The 20758-nt window shown below is 43.8% G+C and overlaps 1 protein-coding gene across 3 annotated transcripts in view; it reads left to right on the forward strand.

The window, feature by feature from the left end:
* FBXO38 (F-box protein 38) overlaps positions 1 to 20758 on the forward strand; it is a 108727-nt gene that overhangs the window by 72166 nt on the left and 15803 nt on the right. For 2 of the 3 annotated variants that reach the window (XM_040344500.1, XM_040344499.1), the window contains 4 exons: positions 294 to 935; positions 1062 to 1159; positions 16425 to 16527; positions 19383 to 19549. In XM_040344500.1, the coding sequence (XP_040200434.1) occupies positions 294 to 935; positions 1062 to 1159; positions 16425 to 16527; positions 19383 to 19549 (1010 nt within the window). The remainder of the gene's footprint in view (positions 1 to 293; positions 936 to 1061; positions 1160 to 16424; positions 16528 to 19382; positions 19550 to 20758) is intronic. The other variant, XM_040344501.1, reaches the window with a different exon arrangement.

A 20758-nucleotide genomic window follows, 5' to 3' on the forward strand; every position in this document is an offset into this window, starting at 1 on the left:
GGGGATATCCAAAATGTTTCCTGGACAATTCTGTAAGAAGGAAATTCACTCGGGTAGCATTCCGGTTCCATCTGTGGAGCAGAAAGTGAAGGAAAATGTTCCCAATGGCTCACAGGCAGGAAAAAATAACTGACCGGTATTTGAACCTTTTTGTCTATTCTATCTAAAAGTTAAATGTTTTGGCTACACACAAACTTTAAAGCACCTCTATAGTGTGGCTATGTACAGCTAGTGTAAATAAGATTTGTCGAAGCTTTACTGTGCTTTTCAATATGTACCTACATTCTTTACAGCTGTAAGCGGGAAAGGCAAAGCACCTTTGCGTAAGAAGTCCAGTGTTACAGCCAAGAGTCCGCCAGAGCAGGCAACACCATGTGAAGAGAGCAGTTGTGAAAAAGGGTGCCAGGTAACTAGTGAACAAATCAAGGCAGATATGAAAGCAGCCAGCGATCCATCTGAGAGGAACAAAGGCAAAGATGGTTGTGGTGAGGTGGGCACAGCAGGTGGAGTTATAAATGCTTGTGAGTCTGCTCCGCAACATATAGACAGTGATCACTCTTTGAATGAAAGTTCTGACCTTACTGAAGAATCAGATTTTTGTACATGCAATAGGACCGGAGAACCCAGTGCTGCTCCAGAGCAAGCGTCTAGCACGCGGTGCCCCCATTGTTCCAGAAATATGAACCTTGAGCTGACAATGCAAAGAGGAAATGGTGGAGTTGGCGAGGGGCCTCAGCCCTCAACTAGTCGATCCTTTCCAGGAAATGGCCCAGAGTACACACTCAGGACTCCACAAAGTGCAGCACAAAGGACTAATTCAGAAACAGATTTAGCTCCTTCCTTATGCCGGGCAGAACATCATGAACGCAATCCCCAGAGGCCTCTCACAAGGGCAAGATCAAAGCTTTCTCAGGTGTCACTGGTCTCTGATGGTGGTGAGTGCCTTTACTGTTTCTCAGTGTGTTTTTTTACATTTTCAACCTTTTGGCTTATTTTTTTGTTGCAATTTGGTAAGTTTACCTTTTGGAACAAATGTTTTTCTTTTAATGTTTATCTTTAAGAAGCAACACCAAATAACAGGAAAGCTGTGAAGAGGAAACGCACGGCAGATAAATCTACAAGCACTAGTGACCCAGTCATTGAGGATGACCATGTACAGGTATAGAGTGTGTGTGTGTGTGTGTGTGTGTGTGTGTGTTTATTTATTTTGAAGCCTTCCTGTTTTTGAATATACCTGTGTTGTGCATTGTTAAATATTTAACCACTTGAGCTCGGGAAGGTTTTACCCCCTTCATGACCAAGCCATTTTTTCCTATTCATCCTATACTGCGCAAATTTAACTGGCAATTGGGTGGTCATGCAGTGCTGTAGCCAAATGAAATTTTATATACCAGTAAAAAAAAAAAAAAATCACACAAATAGAGATTCGATCACCAATGGGTTTTTTATTATATAAATAAAGAAATTACCAAAAAGTTGAAAGAACAAACAAACCTTTTTATTTACTTTCTGCTATAAAATCTATTCTATAATAAATATTTGAAAAAACGAATTTCTTCATAAATTTAAGGCAAAAATATATTTTTCTACATATCTTTGGTAAATAAATTCCAGTAAGTGCTTGCTTCGACAGCACATACTAAGATTGGAATGATACAGAGAAGATTAGCAAAAAATTCCAATAAGTGTATATTAACTGGTTTGCGTAATATTATGTCTACAGACTACGGTGTGTAAATATACTGGAATTTTTATTATTTTTTTTTTTAATACTAGTAATGGCAGCGATCAGCAACTTTTTATAGTGTGACTGACTGTGGTAGTACGGCAGGCATTCTGACACTTTGTTTGAACTGACTAAATGCCACTGGCATCTCTAGTGAAAATAATACACTGTTTCGTGCTAATATACACTGTCACTGTATTAACCACTTGCCGACCTCCTCATGTAGATATACGTCAGCAGAATGGCATGGACAGGCACATCAACGTACCTGTACGTGCTCTGCTTGACGTGGGTGGGGGGTCCGATCGGGACCCCCTCCGCTACATGCGGCGGTCGGTAAGCCTGGCGGAGCGATCCGGGACGACGGCGCGGCTATTCGTTTATAGCCGCCCCGTCGCGATCGCTCCCCGGAGCTGAAGAACGGGGAGAGCCGTATGTAAACACGGCTTCCCCGTGCTTCACTATGGCGGCGCATCGATCGAGTGATCCCTTTTATAGGGGAGACTCGATCGATGAGGTCAGTCCTACAGCCTACAGTAGTAAACACACACTAAGTGACCACTAAATGTTACAGCGCCCCCTGTGTATAACTCCCAAACTGCAACTGTCATTTTCACAATAAAGAATGCAATTTAAATGCATTTTTTGCTGTGAAAATGACAATGGTCCCAAAAATGTGTAAAAATTGTCCGAAGTGTCCGCCATAATGTCGCAGTCATGAAAAAAATCGCTGATCGCCACCATTAGTAGTAAAAAAAAAAAAAAAATGCAATAAAACTATCCCCTATTTTGTAAACGCTATAAATTTTGCGCAAACCAACCGATAAACGATTATTGCGATTTTTTTTTGTTTTTTTTTTTTTTTTTTTTACCAAAAATAGGTAGAAGAATACGTATCGGCCTAAACTGAGGGGGGAAAAAAATTTATATATGTTTTTGGGGGATATTTATTATAGTAAAAAATATTGCATTTTTTTCCAAAATTGTCGCTCTATTTTTGTTTATAGCGCAAAAAATAAAAACCGCAGAGGTCATCAAATACCACCAAAAGAAAGCTCTATTTGTGGGGAAAAAAGGACGCCAATTTTGTTTGGGAGCCACGTCGCACGACCGCGCAATTGTCTGTTAAAGCGACGCAGTCCCGAACTGTAAAAACCCCTTGGGTCTTTAGGCAGCATATTGGTCCGGGGCTTAAGTGGTTAAACACTGGCTGGGAAGGAGTTGGCAGCTATGGGGCAATCAATGGGTTAATTATGTGCCTAACCATGTGTAATGTGTGCTGCTTTTTACTACAGATTGATTTTTGTTTTGTTTTTTCCCTGCTTTGTAGGGACAATAAACAAAGTGATTGTTCCCTCTGTATAGATGCCTGTGTTGATTGTCACACAGGGCTCTGGGCTGAGTTGATGATCGTTCATGGCCGGGACCTGCTTTAAAAAAAAAAAAACTTCTTTGTAGAAGTTGGAGAAGTAGGGACATGCCCGCACATGATGTACAGGTACATCGCTGTGTCTGTAGGATCTGCCCCGTCGCAGTACAAGTACTGTGGTGGGTCAACAAACTGATATACTGTACATGTGGAATGGTTGTGTATGGCCACATATTGACAAATGTGGTCCTAATTGGGGGAATTTGCGAAGACTGGAGCAGACAGAATCTAGAGCAGGTAACTGTGACCAGAGGAGAACCAGGTCATGGGACATTTCAAAGTTGCAGGTCAAATTCTGCTCCAATCAATTCGCTCTGTCTGTTGTGAAACAGAAATAACTCAATGGGGCTCTGCAGCTACACCCTGCAGTCGGAATTGTTATGAATGGTGGGCTGCGATGTGTGTAGTGAAGCGGAGTATAACAGATAATCTGTTTCAGTGGACACCTTTTAAACTAACAAAGTAGTGTTTCCTAAACTGCTTCTCTACTGAAGGTTTTGAAAGTCCATTGGTTGGAAAATTTCGAAGTACACTTCACAAACTCTTTTTTTGGGAAAGGCCTTAATAGATTGATATATAATCTGTATGTTTGGTACACGCTAATTAGAATCGATGCTTTGAACATTGCTGACATCTCATTCTGAATTGAAGCTGGTTGTATGGCTGTCGTGCTGATCCAGTGGTTTTAATACTTTGAGTGCCTAACACAAAAAGACAAAAACAAAGTATAGTGTTCAGGCACCTAAACATGCCTACAAGTTACTGCAGCAGCCTTTACACCCAAATGCAAGGCTGTTTTAAAGAAGTAAAGCTGAATTTGTTTTGTGTAGCGTTGTTGCGTGTCTGCTCACTACACTTCTGTTTTGCCCATCATTCTTGGGGGAGCTTTCTCATCGACCAATAGGAATGCATAAGATGTTAAAGGAGCAGGCAAGCTCTCATAAAAAGTAGGATTTTTAACCACTTAAGCCCCGGACCTTTAGGCAGCTAAATGCCCAGGCCAGGTTTTGCGATTCGGCACTGCGTCGCTTAACAGACAATTGCGCGGTCGTGCGACGTGGCTCCCAAACAAAATTGCCGTCCTTTTTCCCCACAAATAGAGCTTTCTTTTGGTGGTATTTGATCACCTCTGCGGTTTTTATTTTTTGCGATATAAACAAAAATAGAGCGACAATTTTGAAAAAAATTCAATATTTTTTACTTTTTGCTATAATAATTATCCCTCAAACATATATAATTTTTTTTTCTCAGTTTAGGCCGATACGTATTCTTCTACCTATTTTTGGTAAAAAAAAATCGCAATAAGTGTTTATCGATTGGTTTGCGCAAAATTTATAGCGTTTACAAAATAGGGGATAGTTTTATTGCATTTTTATAATTTTTTTATTTTTTTTTACTACTATTGGCGGCGATCAGCGATTTTTTTTTTTTTTTTTTTTTTTTTTTTTTTTTTTTTTTTTTTTTTCTCGTGACTGCGACATTATGGCGGACACTTCGGACAATTTTGACACATTTTTGGGACCATTGTCATTTTCACAGCAAAAAATGCATTTAAATTGCATTGTTTATTGTGAAAATGATAGTTGCCGTTTGGGAGTTAACCACAGGGGGCGCTGTAGGAGTTAGGGTTCACCTAGTGTGTGTTTACAACTGTAGAGGGGTGTGGCTGTAGGACTGACGTCATCGATCGAGTCTCCCTATAAAAGGGATCACTCAATCGATACGCCGCCACAGTGAAGCACGGGGAAGCCGTGTTTACATACGGCTCTCCCCGTTCTTCAGCTCCGGGGAGCGATCGCGACGGAGCGGCTATAAACGAATAGCCGCGCCGTCGCCCTGGATCGCTCCCCGAGGTAAGCCGCACGCAGCGGGGGGGGGGTCCCGATCGGACCCCCCACCCGCTAGAAGGCAAGGACATGTGTATATATATATACGCCCATCTGCCTGTACGTGCCATTCTGTGGACGTAAATAGGCGTGCGCCGAGCGTTAAGTGGTTAATAACGACTTACCTGTAAACTCCCTTTGTTGGCGTACACCACGGGACACAGAGCCTTAATCATTACATAGTGGGTTGTATGGGTTACCAGAGGTGATTGGACACTGGTACAACCAATGAGAACAAGTTCCCCTCCATATAACCCCTCCCATACAGGAAGTTCCTCAGTTTTTGTAGCAAAGCAGTAAAGATCCCATAGAAGCGGGGACCTCTGTGTGCCGTGGTGTACTCCAAGAAAAGGATTTTACAGGTAAGCTGTTATTAAAAAATCCTACTTTATCGTACACCACGGGACACAAAGCCTTAATCATTGCATAGTGGGATGTCCCAGAGCAATGCTCAATATGAAGGGTGGGAGACGCAGATCAATCCGGCCGCCAACGGACAAGAAGCCCTAGACCGCTGCCTGCAGCACACTACGCCCGAAGGCAGAATCCTCCTGTCCTCTTGCATCTATTTGATAGAATTTGGTAAATGTATGCACTGAAGACCAAGTTGCAGCTTTCCAGATCTGAGCCATCGAAGCCTGGTGATGCACTGCCCATGAAACCCTTATTGTCCTGGTCAAGTGCACCTTAACAGGAAAAGGAGGAACCTTGTTTCTTAAACCACAAGCTTGAACTATTACTTGTCGAATCCACCTAGCAATAGTGGATCTAGATGCCGCTTGGCCCTTCCTGGGACCATCTGGCACAATAAACAAAACATCTATTTCACGTATCTGAGCCGTTGCCTGCAGATAAACTTTTACTGCTCTCACTACATCTAGAGAGTGCAATAACTTTTCCCCCACTGTCCGCGGTTCAGGAAAATAGGAAGGCAAAACAATGTCTTGATTTAAATGAAACGCTGACACCACCTTTGGAAGAAAGGTAGGATGAGGGTGTAATACAATTTTGTCTTTGTAACAAATTAAATAAGGCTATTTACAAGAAAGAGCTGCTAACTCCAATACCCTTTAGCAGAAGAGATGGCAATCAAAATGGCCAATTTTCTGCTCAAAATAATCAAAGGAATATGGCCGATGGGTTCAAAAGGTTGCTTTTGCAAGACTGATAATACCAAGTTCAAATCCCAGGGACACAAGGGCGACTTGACTGGCAGATTTAGCCGCAGTACTCCATGAATGCCCGGACAAGTGAATGAGAAGCCAGCGCTCTCTGAAAAGACTGATAGAGCTGATATTTGACCCTTGATGGCACTCGGGCCTAATTTCATATCCATTTTCTAAATTGTCAAAAGACGATAATCTTATTTATGGCATACTTTTGAGGATTCTACCCTCTGGATTCACACCAGGAAACCTACGCCTTCCAGACTCTGTAGTAGATTAGCCTGGAGGCTGGCTTTCTAGCATTAATGAGTGTAGAAAGAACTGGACCCGAGAGCCCTCGTTTCTTCAAAATGTGGGTCTAAGTAGCCAGACCGTCAAATTTTTAGCTTCTGTAAGGAAGGAATAGAACACTGGACCCTGTGACAGCAGGTTGTGACGTAGCAGAAGCACCCAAGGTCTTCCTACCGCCATCTTTATGATCTCGACGTACTAGGACCTCCTGGGCCAATTCGGAACCACTAGGAGTACTGGTATTCTCTTCCTTGAATCCTGCACAGTTATCTCTGTAAGGGAGGGATCGGGGGGAATGCATAGATCAGTGAAAACTGATTCCAAGGAATTGTCAGAGCATCCGTTCTGTAGGCCCGGAGATCTCTCGTCCTGGACACAAAGGTTTCCAACTTCCCTTTGAGCCTGGAAGCTAGCAGGTCTACATCCGGGGTCCCCCATCTCTGGCATATTGCCTGAAAGACATCAGGGTGGAGAGACCACTCTCCTGGTGAAAGTTTCTGGCGACTTAGATAGTCCGCTTGCCAGTTTTCTACCCCTGGAATGAAGATTGCAGAAAGACGAGGAACATGTTTTTCTGCCCATGTCAAAATCCGATTCACCTGAGCATCCTGACTCCGGGTGCCTCCTTGGTGATTGATATAAGCTACTGCCTGCAGTAGCATTGTCAGATTGAATCCGAACAGGGTGACCCTGTAACCTGTGTGTCCAGGTTCTGAAAGCTAAGTATACTGCCCAAATCTCCAGTATGTTGATGGGAAGGCTCTTTTCGGTATTGGCCCATTACTGCTCCCCAGCCCAACAGGCTGACATCCGTAGACACCACCCTCCAGGTGACTGGGAGAAAGGACCTTCCTTTCCCCAAGTTTACGGTCTTTAACCACCAACTGAAGCTTTAGCGCACCTGTGGAGACAGGCGCATGGGTAAATCCAGAGGTTGGCTTCTCCTGTTGCAGGCAGCTAGAATTCTGCCTTGCAGTAGTCTCGAATGAAACTGGGCGTAAGGAACAGCCTCGAAGGAGGCCACCATCTTCCCTAATAGCCTCATGCAATGGCGAATTGATGGTCACTTCTTCACCCTGACCTTGTGGATCAATTCTCTTGGAGACTTGATCTTTGGCAAGAATACCCTGCTTTGATTTACTTATGATCCATCCTAAATGCTCCGGGTATCTTACTGTATCGAGCACCACGTGATCTGATCTATCACAAGTAGATTGTCTAGATAGGCTGTCACCGTTATGCCCTGTGCTCTCAAGTTTGCTAACAGTGGGGCCAGAACTTTTGTAAATACCCAGGGTGCGGTGGCCAAACCAAAAGACAGAGCCACAAACTGAAAGTGGTGATGTTGTACCGCGAACCTTAGGAACTTTTGGTGAGTGGGATAAATAGGCACATGTAAATGAGCGTCCTTGATGTCTATAGACGCCAGATATTCCCCACCTTGTAGGGTGGCGACCACGGACCGAATGGATTCCATTCGGAAATGGCGAATGTTCAGAAACTGGTTTAGAGCTTTTAGGGGGACTTCCTTGATTACCCCCTGGGACCACAAATGATCCAATCCTCGAAGGATTCTCTCTTTACTGGATCTTTTGGAGACCTTTTGAAATTCGGAACCGATAAGGTGGGGTCTCTTGAAATTCCAGCTTGTACCCTAGGGATACAGCAGAAACTACCCACTTGTCCTGGATCTCTGTCTGCCAAGCTGCTGAAAACTGCCGAAGCCAGCCGAGCGGGGGCTCCCCTTCATGAAGATTTGTGGCTTTGCTTTTTGGCTCTTTGCCCCCACTGCTTGTTTTTCTGGGCCTGGCCTTGGTCTTTAGCCTTTGAGGCTGGCTGAGAATGCTGTCGCTACTGCCTGGAGGCAGATGTTTCGGAAAAACAGGGCGAGAGAGCATTTAAAACAAGGGCGCTTGTTTTTCTTCTTCGGCAATAGAGTAGTCTTGCTGCTTGATGGCTTTTGGATATACTTTTAAAAATCATCCCCAAAGAGGCGTTCACCATGGAAGGGGAAACTGGTCAAAAGCTTTTCTTTATTGTACATCACGGGACACAGAGTCTAGTAGTTACTAAGTGGGTTGTATTTCACCTTCAGGTGCTGGACACTGGTGTAATCAATTAGAACAGGAAGTTCCCTCCCTATATAACCCCTCCCATACTGGGAGCACCTCAGTTTTTTTTCACCAGTGTCTAAGGTGTTGGTCACGAGTGAACATGTGCTCTGAGGAGCTCCACTGGAGGGATCCATGCTGGTTTTAAAAAGCCTCCATAAAATCCGGATCCGTCCAAGGTGCTTCATAGCCAAAGAGGACGGTACCCGGGCCTCGATACGAAGAACAAGGTTTTGCCTATAATGCTTCTCTCTGAGAGCTGGACCCTGGGTTCCAGTACATTGGTCTATGCCAAAGACCAAATGTTTTTTCTGTTGCCAGGGTGCTATATAGGTCCAGGGAAGAGGTTACCTGCTATGGACCCCAGTCCCTGAAGGTCTGAGACGAAGCCCACGGTGAGGGGTGAAGGCTGGGCCTCTTGATTTGCAATACCCTGCAGCGTGGAAAGGTAAGCGGAGGTACCTACAGGACTTGGTCCGACAGTAGGTCTTCCTTGTATGGGGACTATGGGTCTCGCCTATTTTTATGCTTCTATGCATGGGCAACTTAACCACTATGTCTTCTGAGACAGGATGGCTCTGGCACCCATATACCTTCCCTAGTTGGTTCTAGTCCTCTGCTGAAGGGGCTATTGGGTCTTGCCTATAATGCATGTGTGCCTGGGCAAAGAAACCACTATGTCGAGACAGGATGGCTGTAGTACCCATAGATCTCCCCTTCAGGAGGCTGGTACCCCTAAGTCCTATGCAAAGGATTGTCATGAATAGCTGCATGTCTTATCTGTTTTTCACCACTAAAGGCAGTAAAACGACATGCCTGGTGCTTCGCTTACCATGCTTTCCAGGAACGGAAGCTCAAGGTTTTCTGATCTATGGTGCGGCTTACTTCCTCCGCTTCAGGCTCTGCCACAATGGGGGGGTCCCTCGTAGTCCGGGTCCACGGTGCTCCTTGGGGGATCTCCCTCTCCCCCCTTGCTTCCACCATTCCCCTACGTGCGCAAGGGGGGGCGCTTTGTAGGCGGGGAAGATGTGGTTGCCGCTGGCGCACATGCTCGCCGGCTCATGATGCAGACGCAGGGCCGCCTCTTCGAAAGGCCCAGACATCAGAGCTCTGTAAAGCCAGGGGCACACAGTAGCTTGGGGCATGTAAGCACCTCATGGGAAGTTGAAAACAGATTTATCTAAGACACCTACTCGGCATCAAGCTGTGAAGATTAGCAGGCATTATTTTGCTAGACTAAGTTCAGCTGTTGATGCTCCAGGGTTAAGTTCCTCTGCCTTTTGGCTTAAGACTTTTCTTTTGTCTCCCCGTAAAAGAGGTTTCAGGGGTAGGAATGGGGATCACCACCTGAATCTGGTGGCCCTTTATCATGCTTGCATGATACTATCCTCCCCTGTGTAGAGACTTAAGACGGCTCACATAATGAGCTATCAGCCCTGTCAGGCGTTGCAGCCTCCCCCAACATTGCAGTCACTCTGCATATGTTTTTTGCATTGCATTTATGGGTCTATAAGAGGTTAACTGCGATATTCACAGCATCCTCACAAGCAGAAAACAGGGTGTGTCCCTTTCCCTGCTCTAAATTCTCAAACAAGGGGATTAAAAGACTCACTGTCGGAGAACAGATAAACAGATGCGGCCTAATGAGGAGAAACTATCAGAAGCCCCACAAGCTCTAGTTGCAGCTGCAGTCTTTTCAGAGATTCAAGCTGCATATAACTTCCCTCAGCCTAAACGGCCAGAGCCTCTGTCTCTATTAAGTCCTCATCCTGGTGTTGGCTTCAGGCTAACCGTATGCAATGGGGATGCACATTTGTTGCTGTGCACATGGCTAACGTCGCAGGTTTGCGGAGACGCACATCTGCAGAGCATAACTGCCTCTTTACCAGTCTGCATGTTTGGAATGTTCAAAATGCATGTGGGGTAAAAACAGGTAACCGAGCATGTTTTATTGTGCATCACATAAATATACATGTTTTTTGTTTGTATGATTTTACATGGTCACATAGGGGTGTTGCATCACAGCAAGGTGCCTAAAATGCTTAAAGTGCATAAAGATGCGGGATCACACATGGTTACCTGATAACCTGAGTCCTTGATTACCCAAGGATATTTGGTCACATGGAGAGGCTTGTTTCCACAGGAATGCCTAAAATCGAATAAAAATGCTGGAGTGCATAGAAATGCAGCATCACACATGGTTACCTGATAACCCGAGTCCTTGATTATCAAGGATATTGGGCCACACAGAGAGGCTTGTTTCCACAGGAATGCCTGAAATCGCATAAAGATGCTGGAGTGCATAAAGTTGCAGGATCACACATGGTTATCTAATCACCTGAGTCCTGGATTACTCAGGCACATTTGGTCATACAGAGGATGTGTCCGCAGAAATGCCAAAAATCGCATTAAAATGCTTAATTGCATAAAAATGCTGGATCGCGGAGGGGTGCTCGAGCAGAGTGCTTAAGATGCATAGATGTTGGATCGCATGAAAATTGCTAAATCGCATAAGGATGCATGTTTGCCTAGATTTTGCGTTGTGAGGCATGATAATTAGGTTTCCTTAATTACAGGATTCCTTGGCCTTACATAGGAATACGTGTCTGCAGGGGTACGGGTTGCATAATGCTGCATAACACGTTCATAGCGCATACTTGCAAGATGCTTGTTCATAGCTCACGTGCTACATGTGAGCTATGAACGCCCCCTTTTTATGTTTTTTGCTGAGAACGTATTTGTATGAATTCACGCTTCCATGAACACACGCTTCCATAGAGGCATGTGGCTTTAAAGCTGGCCACATGCACATATGGGGAGTTTTTTTTGCGTGTGTGTTTGTTTTACAAGGCTGCTAGGGCCCGCCTCTAGCAGGTCTAAAGGCCCAGGGTATAGCAGCAATGGCATACCAAGGCAAAACTCCTGCTGACAGATCAGTCAGTAGCATGACTAGGCCTAGGGGAGTCCAGCATGGTTAAATATCTAGAACTCCTGGGTTAGGATCCCAGTCTGGAGGGAATATGCGGCTTCATTCAAACACAGTTCCCTATGCTCAGTTTTATTCAAAGCTGATATAAACACTATTCTGTCGGCCTGGAACGCATGGATCCTAACCTAGCATTATCCCAGGAGTCTGGTCCCAGGGATATGCTGGAATTTCAGTTTAGGGTTCTTAACTGAATGATTGGCAGAAGAGAATATCCTTCATACCCGTTACCTGGGAGCAGGTTGCGAGGGCTGGCCTCTAGGGATAGAATCCAGGCCTGGTAGAGACCACGGCGCAGGGAAGGTGGTCAAGCTCCAAGGGAGCCTTATCTGCTAGCTTTCTGGAGCTAAGGATGGAGCATCTGGCTGAAGGGCCTGAACGTTTAAGGTTACAAGATTGCTCTGGCTGGATACAATCTGACTATACTTCTCTAGTGGTTTACTTTGTTTACCAGGGAGGAGCTTGGGCCTTGCCTATTGTCAATTATCATTTCATGGAATACTAGATTGACGGGCGATTCGCTGGAGCCGTCAACAATAGTGTCCGGGAGATTGACCTCTACACCCCGACTTTTTTCTGACCAAATGTCACAGAAACGGTACCCTGTACATAAAGGGTGTTGATGTCCAGGTTCAAGAAGAAATTGAGCAACTTTTGGGTCAAGGACAAAGGATCCACCCGCATGCGGGACAGATGTGTTAGTGATCCTGGGGGACCAGTTGTCGCTGGTTTGTGTTTCTCCCCCCAGGGCCGCAACTTTCGTGGCTTCCAGGCTACATCAGAAGAGAACGGAAGCTGGCCTAATTGCTCCGGCATAGCCCATACGACCTGACTGTGCAGGCACAGCAGAGGTGATCGTAGAGTAACTAGGGGCCCTTACAGCTTGTCCAGGCCTGCTTTGCAGGGTTACATCCTGTCTTGCATACAGGGGTATTAAGGGTCTGGCTGTTATAGCTCACGTTCTTGAGGATCGGGGCTTTCAGAATCGGCAGCAATTACCATTCATACAGGAGAGCTGGCCTCCAGGACCAGATGTCCTAGGATCTGGAAGACCCATGTTCCTGGTGTGAAATCAAGAGGTGGCACCCTTGGTAGCATGTCTTGGGTAAAGTTCTTGCCTTCCTACATTGGAAAGGTGATGGAGCTAGCCTTAAGTTCCATCAAGGATCCAATCTCGGCCTTGTCAATATTTTCAAGGGTCGCTTGTGTCACACTCTTGATCCGGGCCGTTATACAAGGGGTGACGGGTATAAGTCTGCCAGTTAGGTCGCCCTTGTGCTCGAAGGATTGGATCTAGTGTTGCTGGCTTACAGAGTCAGCACCTGGGGCTGATGCGCCATAATTCCCTTCATCCTTCTAAGGAGGAAATTGGTGTTCTTGGTTGCGGTTGCCTCGGCAAGAGAGTATTGGCAACTTTCTTTGTATAGAGCCATACTTAATTATTTTTTCAAGAAGGGCGATGTTAAATCCTCACCCAACCTTTATTTACTAGTAGGATCTAGTGTTGATTTGAATCTAGATATTCTTGCCTGCCTTTTCTTTTTTCAAGACTTTGGTCCACGGAAGAAAAGGTTATTGCTTTCTCTACATAAGATGAGAGCAGTTAGGTTTCTATATCTGAAGCTTTCAGATTTTTAATGTTTTGTTTTGCTGCCAGAAGACCCTAGATGTGGGCGGGCAGTGTTCGGATCGGCTATTAAAATGGCTACACGCTCTCTCGTTGGAGTAAGAGAGGTCAAGACCTATCTGAAGCAGCTGCTCGGATATGGAAAACTGATGTTGCGCTACCAGGAGGCCCCAGGAAAGGGCAGGCAGCGTCCAAATCAACTGTTGTCAAATGTTGATTCATCAGGTCGTTATTCAGGCTTGTGGTTTAAAGAGAGGGCTTCCCCCTTTTGGGGTGCACTCAACCAGGATAGTAAGCACTTCATGCGTGGTGCATTACCAAGCCTTTATGACTCAGATTTGCCAGGCCACAACTTGGCCGTTTGTGCTTACGTTCACTAATCCCTATCAGGTGAACATAAGACGGCAGGAGAATGCAGCCTTTTTTGGCGCAGTATGCTGCAGGCAGCATTATAGGTCCTCATGTCTGATGGCGGTTTGCGTTGTTGGTGTCTCCCTCCCCTCAGTAAGCATTGCTTTAGGACGTCCCACTTAGTAATTACTAGACTCTGTGTCCCGTGATGTACGATAAACAAAATAGGATTTTTATAACGGCTTACCTGTAAAATCCTTTTCTTGGAGTACATCACGGGACACAGAGTTCCCACCCCTCTTGTATGGAGATATTGGGACACTTATTGCTTGGCGACAAAAACTGAGGTGCTCCCAGTATAGGAGCGAACTTCCTGTTCTAATTGATTTACACCAGTGTCCAGCACCTGAAGGTGGAATATAACCCACTTAGTAATTACTAGACTCTGTCCCGCGATGTACTCCAAGAAAAGGATTTTACAGGTAAGCTGTTATAAAAATCCTATTTTTGCATTGGGCTTCCGCTGACCAATTCTTTAGCCAAAGAATTCCTTGTTGAATAGAATCTCTAATGGCATCCACTGTGAAACATAAAGCCCTAAACATATTCTCCCAAAGTTTGATCTGCTCCGGAGGCAGATCTTTCAGCCCCTGTTTCACCTGATCCTTTAAGACCTGACACATACCAACTGCCGCAACAGCAGGTTGGGTCACTGCGCCTGACAGACGAAAGTAAGACTTCTCAGAAGGATCTTTAATTACCATGGGCATTGTCCACTGGCCAGGTTAAGCTTTTATTTGCACAAGAAATAGCCGCATCCACTGAAGACAGACGCCACTTCTTGGTAAACTTCTCCTCCATGGGATAAAGGACTTCAAACTTTCTAGGAGGAGAGAAACGCTTATCTAGATGTTTCCAGTCTGCGTGAATCAGATTCTCCAATAAACTATGAACCTTAAAGGAACATGCGGTGTTGCACTGTGGGGATTTTATTGAACCCAGGGAGGAGACGGGTGACTCGGTTAACTCCGAAGAAGGTAATTTGAATGCAGAGCGTACGGTTTCAGTAATAATATTGCACCTGCAATTTTTAAGAACCTGGGAAGCAGAAAAAGGTTCTTCTGAAATCCCAGATCCATCCTTATCCTCATCCTTATCCTCTGATTGTGCTATGTCGTCCTCATCCTCATTATCTTCAGACCTTTCTGAAGAGATATCTGTAACAGAAGGAGCTCTGCTTCGCTTTTTGTCCTTTTGCGATTTAATGTATCGATTCTTCCTTCTAAATTGTTCAGGGCTGCTGCCAAAGTGTCCTCAGTGACATGTGCAGGCCCAGGCACCATAGGAGAGGCTGCTACTCCTGATGGAGACAATGGCTCATCCTGTACAGGTGCATCATATATTACCGGACAGGAAAGTACAAAGCGGCCCGCCTAGAGGCTCTCGTCTCAGGTGGCGATGCTTTTTTGTATTTTTTAGTCCCTAAATTTCTCCTCTGGGAAGACATATTACTAAGCAAAAAGCCAAGGTACTATCGATGCATATACTCCTGTGCTAGTTAAGCAATCTACATACAGTATGCAACTAATCACAGTTTCATGCTAAGTGGCTGTCCTCTTTATGTGGTTGGTTATTGAGCACTCCCAAGAGACCTTGCGTGCCTCTAAGCCGATGTGTTACCGATCAGGGGAGAGCTGCAGGTTTAAGAGGCTTTATTGCACTTCCTGAGCACCGTGGAATGATGTGCCCGCGCGCGACCCGCCCCTTTCTGTGCCCCATAAATCGCGCAACCTAGGGGAGAATGGCAGCAACCTGGAAAGAGGGAAACAGGTCCTCCTGCATCATGCTTGTGAGGGATGTGGTTGCTATCCATGGCAGGTCTGTTAAGACCTGATGGCAAACAGACACCCAGTCAAAGGAAAAGTCTTTAAGATGCATGCTTAGGACTTTTTTCCTGCTTGCCTTATGCCGCAGGTTTGCTGAAAATCAGACAAAACCAATCTTCACCCATCACGGCGGGCATGTGTGCCAACCTTCAGACAGGCATGTGTGCCAACCTTCAGAAATATGGGTTCCTACTTAAAGGATGCTTCCTCCCTGGGCCTTGTAGAAGACTCTGCCAGGACTTTTTAGCATTTTTTAAAAAGCGAAAGTGCTGGACCCTAGAGCCCAGTCCTCCAAAGAGACATTACAGGCGACACCTCGTGCGCAAGGCCCGTATACCATCCAGTTTTGGTGAAATATCTTAAGCGTCTTGGATGGACCCGAACTGTAGCTCTTTTGCCCCAGGGGGCCTCTATGGCAGAGCTTCCTTTAGCACATCCTAATCACGGCCAACACCTTGGACACTGGTGAAAAAACGGAGGTACTTCCTGTATGGGAGGGGTTATATGGAGGGGAACTTGTTCTCATTGGTTGTGCCAGTGTCCAATCACCTCTGGTGACCCATACAACCCACTATGTAATGATTAAGGCTCTGTGTCCTGTGGTGTATGATAAAGAAACATAGCACCAGAGCCTGGATCACAATGGCCCAGCACTTGGGCATACAAACTGCTAACGGTCTTTTTTCAAAATACCTGCAACAATATACCAGCAACCCTTTTGTGAATATATATATATATATATATATATATATATATTTTTTTTTTTAAGCAGTTTACTTGGGTTGCAAATAACGTTCAAGATTTGAGTAATTTATGCAGGTCAAGCATGCCCCTGGATTTTTTTATTTTTTTTATCAGTTATCTACATACTTTGTGCATAAATCAAATGCAGCAATGTACAACCATTTGGAAAAGCCTTGTGAGTACACTCTTGACTATTTTTTACCTTTTTATCCCTTACCCAGGTTTTGAACCTTAAATCCAAGAATCTTGTGGGTATTACACTAACCAACTGTGGCATTACTGATTTGGTTCTTAAGGATTGCCCAAAAATGATGTTCATTCATGGTGAGTAAAAGATATATACATGGGTATAATCGATTATACATATATACAAAAGTATCCCCTCTGTGAGTTTGTTTTTATTTTTTTCCTTTTAGAGCCCAGTACGCAATATCATACTCCTGAGTAGTTTCATGTAACACCATGGAGAAAATATAAAGTCAGATTAGTGATGAGAGTAGAGATTAAAGCATTTTATTAACCCCTAAAAAAAACAGATGCTGTTCCTTTTAAAGCATGTTATACAGCACAGTGCTTGTGCTGTGTCATTTGGCCCCCTGTATACCATAAAAAAACCTGTCTGACCCTGCCTGACTATACCCTCCCCTCTGTAAACAGACTACGGTAATTATGACTGCTTAGCCCTGACATTGTGGTCCATTTGCATGATTCTGTCAGCCACATCCTGCTCTCTGCAGCTCTCCCTATGTCTGTGTCCTCCTCCTACCTCCCCTCCCTGATTGTACCATCAATTAAATTGATAACCCCTGTGCTCTGTGTTTGTGCTGACTGTTATCGGCTCACAAGAGTTCTGGAATGATGAACAGATATTTTTTACATTTTTCAAACAGATATAGCTCCTTCAGTTGTATACTTAACAGACCAAAAGGGACTAAATAAGTGTGCATTGCTGGGGTTTACATACACATTAATTGTGACTGGTAAATGGGTTCAAATTTGAGCTTATATTTGTATGACATTTGACATAATACACCTCACGCAAATATTAGCTTTTTGCATGTAAACTCACTGGGGAAACATGACTGACATACTGAATATATTGTTGACTTATCGATGGGCCATAAGGCTGCCTTTACACCTAGGCGTTCTGAAAACGTGAATATGTTGTAATACTGCGCTATAGACCTTTGACTTAAACCACTGCAAACACCACAATTTGACAAAATGTGCACAAATATGGAGGATTAAAAAGTGCTGCGCTATACATGCACATTGGTATACAGTGACGTGTTCAAAAAGTGACAAATGTTAATGAAATTACTAAAAAACAATTCCAACAGATGGTGTCATACAATCCTGTCCAGATTGAACCGTCTGCTTATATATTTATATTGCATATGAATAAGAGTCCATAAGTAACTTCAAAAGAATAATGTTCATAAGAATGAAAAGCCCTCAAATATATCAAATGTCAGTATTGATAGAAAAAAGCCTTATTGCTCCAAAGATCACCACAGGGTGCAAATTGTCATCGGTGTAATATAGGTTCAAATGCGCTTACCGGATTGTGTGGATTCAAATGTTACCATAAGAGTCAGATGGGCATCAGGAGACTAAGCTCAACCGGACTTTAAACTGTGTGGCAGATCCACCTTTCATTCCCATGTCGGTCACAGTAAACATCTTACTCAGTAGGTCAATTGCCATAGAAGCAAAGAAAATCTCCACATGTGAAACCATTAATATCGAATTTATTAAAAGAATATTGCACTTAGATCCAACAGGAAAAAACAGGCATGTCATCATAAAATCCAATAAAACGTAGTACTCTAACGCAGTGGTTAAATGAACATTAACCCGACATGTTTCGTCTGATAAGACATCTGGCTTCTGTATATCCCATCTTACACTGCGATTTATATTGTAATATCCATTAAAATTTAAACGTTGATTGTTTCTATCAGTGACCCTTCCTACCTTGGAAATCGCTTCCAAGATGGCACTTGGCGTGTGTGTCAAGCCTCGGTTTAGTTTATGCAACTGCGCATGTGCCATTCAAGCCTAGATCTCATGACAGATCAAGAGTTGTTAGGGCAGCACGTATGACTTTCCATCTCCAACAGGAGGAGTGTAATGAACCCAAAAATTGCTCTTATATATTCACAGCCTCCCCTTGATTGCGGACATGTCTCGCAGCACTAGAAACAGCTTTCACTGCAGGGACACCTGCCAATCGGGCTATATGTTTGGTAGAATTTATTCAACAACAAAAAATTCCATCTTGTAAGAGATTTTGGAGGTAGGAAGTGTCACTGATGGAAACAATCAATGTTTAGTGATTTTTTAATGGATATTACTATATAAACGCAGTGAAAGATGGCATATTCAGACTCCAGATGGTGTCTTATCAGACAAAACATGTCGGGTTGATGTTCATCTAAACACTGCGTTTCGATTAATACGTTCTATTAAATTTTATGATGACATGCCTTTTTTTTTGTTGGATGCAAGTGCAATATTCTTTTAACATATTCGATATAAATGGTTTTACACTATGTTGAGATTTTCTCTGCTTCTGTGAAAATTGACCTACTGAGTAAGAAATTTACCGTGACTGACGTGGGAACAGATCGTGTATTTGCCACAGTCTCCTGATGCCCATCTGACTCATAATATAATATTTGAGTCCACACAATCTGGTAAGCGTATTTGAACCTATATACTGGTGACGACTTGCACACCATGGTGATCTTTGGAGTAATGAGGCTTTCTTCTATCAATATTGCAGTTTGATACACTTTGTCACTTTTTGAAGAAGTCCCTGTATACCAATGTACATGTGAAGTGCAGCACTTTTTACCCTTCCACAGTTCTGAAAACGTGGGAAAAATCACTTGTTTCTGCCTGCGTTTTCAGAAACATGGTGTAAAATGTTGCAAAATGCACTTGCAGTGCTATTTTTTTTTTTTTTTCTTGGCAGTCCTGCAATTTATTACACGAAAAATGTGGCAAAACGTGCTTGGCTCAGTGCCAAAAAAGTACTTGAACTACTTTTTGTTGCGGCAAACCCACACAAATAAAAAAAAGTTGCATCGCACTGATGTAAATGATGACTAATAAATGGAGCAAATAAAAACTTCTACACTGTGTAAATCTTTTTCCTTTTGTTTATTTTAAAGCAACACGATGCCGTGTTTTAAAGCACTTGAAGGTTGAAAATGCTGCCATTGTAAATCGCTTTGACTATGCACAATGTAAAAAGCTTAATATGGAACAGGTATTGGACCAGATTCTTAGAATGCCTCCTGAACGGAATCGCATAATCTACTTGCGTCCAATGCAGCAAGTAAGTAACTGCAGTTCTTTCCAAATGCTTGTTTCTTATCAACTGCTACTGAATTGCATAACTGGGAAAGTAGTGGATGTAAACCGGATTCATGAAATGTGACCTGGACACATATATGTGTATCTGTAGTGTTTACTTGTCTCTCTCCAAAGCCCCAAGTCCTGTGTCTTTCTGCTACTCTGTTCCTCTGTTATTAGAATTATAACTCCTGACAAGCTCTCTGACACAGGAGATATAAGCAGCTGAAAATTTTGTGTTGGGTGGGTGCTATAACTAGATTAGCCGAGAGCTAGTCCATTCACAGCTCTGCAAGTTTCTTCAATCCTCTGCCTATGTGGAGTGGTGGATGCCTTTCCTCCAATCAGCTCGCATACGGTGTATGCCCAGACTCTCCTCCCACTGCTGAAACAGGATGAAGCATTGCTAACACAATGTACACTTTCTAAAGAATGTAGAAAGCTGAGGACCACACATATATATGTAAAACTTATGAAACAACATTTGTTTCATCTCTGTGTATCATCTGAGGCTGTTCACTTCACTGGGTGTATGTGAAGGTTTGCATCCACTTTAAAACAGCCTTTTTCAAATAGGGTGCCCAGGCATTGGGGTCATGTTGGCTTAGTGATGGAAAAAAAATTGAGGGAGAAGAGAAACCTTGTCATACTAGTCAGTACCAGTTTGTTTTTGTAAGTGTATTTACTTTGGAAGAATAAATCGCCTCTAACATTAGGTGTCCTACATGTGTGGATCTTGCTGCTTTATGTAAAACGATTAGAATTGTTTTTACATTTTAGAATGGGATGCCTCAAGATTGTAAATTTTTAAAGTGTTTGTAAACCCACGAAAAAACAAGACCAAGGCTTAATGAGCTAGTACATGGCATACTAGCTGATTATGAAATACTCACCTTAGATCGAAGTCTCCGCAGCAGTCCCAGCACACTGCTCTGCTGATGACGTTGGTACATGCCAATACAGGGGATATCTCCTAAACCATGTAGGTTTAGGAGATATCCCCGGTATGTACAGTAGGGGTGCTGAATTTAACCGCTGCATCGTGATTCGGGTGTCCCCGATGCGGCATTGATGCATGCGACTGGCAAAATCAATGTCGGGTGTGACATCATCCCGACTTGCCCCACCCGGGAGAGCGCTCCGAGCATGGCTATCAAAATATTTTTTTTTTTTAATATAAATGCAGTTATCC

The sequence above is a fragment of the Rana temporaria genome, chromosome 3, assembly GCF_905171775.1.
Source record: "Rana temporaria chromosome 3, aRanTem1.1, whole genome shotgun sequence".
NCBI classification, from domain to species: domain Eukaryota; kingdom Metazoa; phylum Chordata; class Amphibia; order Anura; family Ranidae; genus Rana; species Rana temporaria.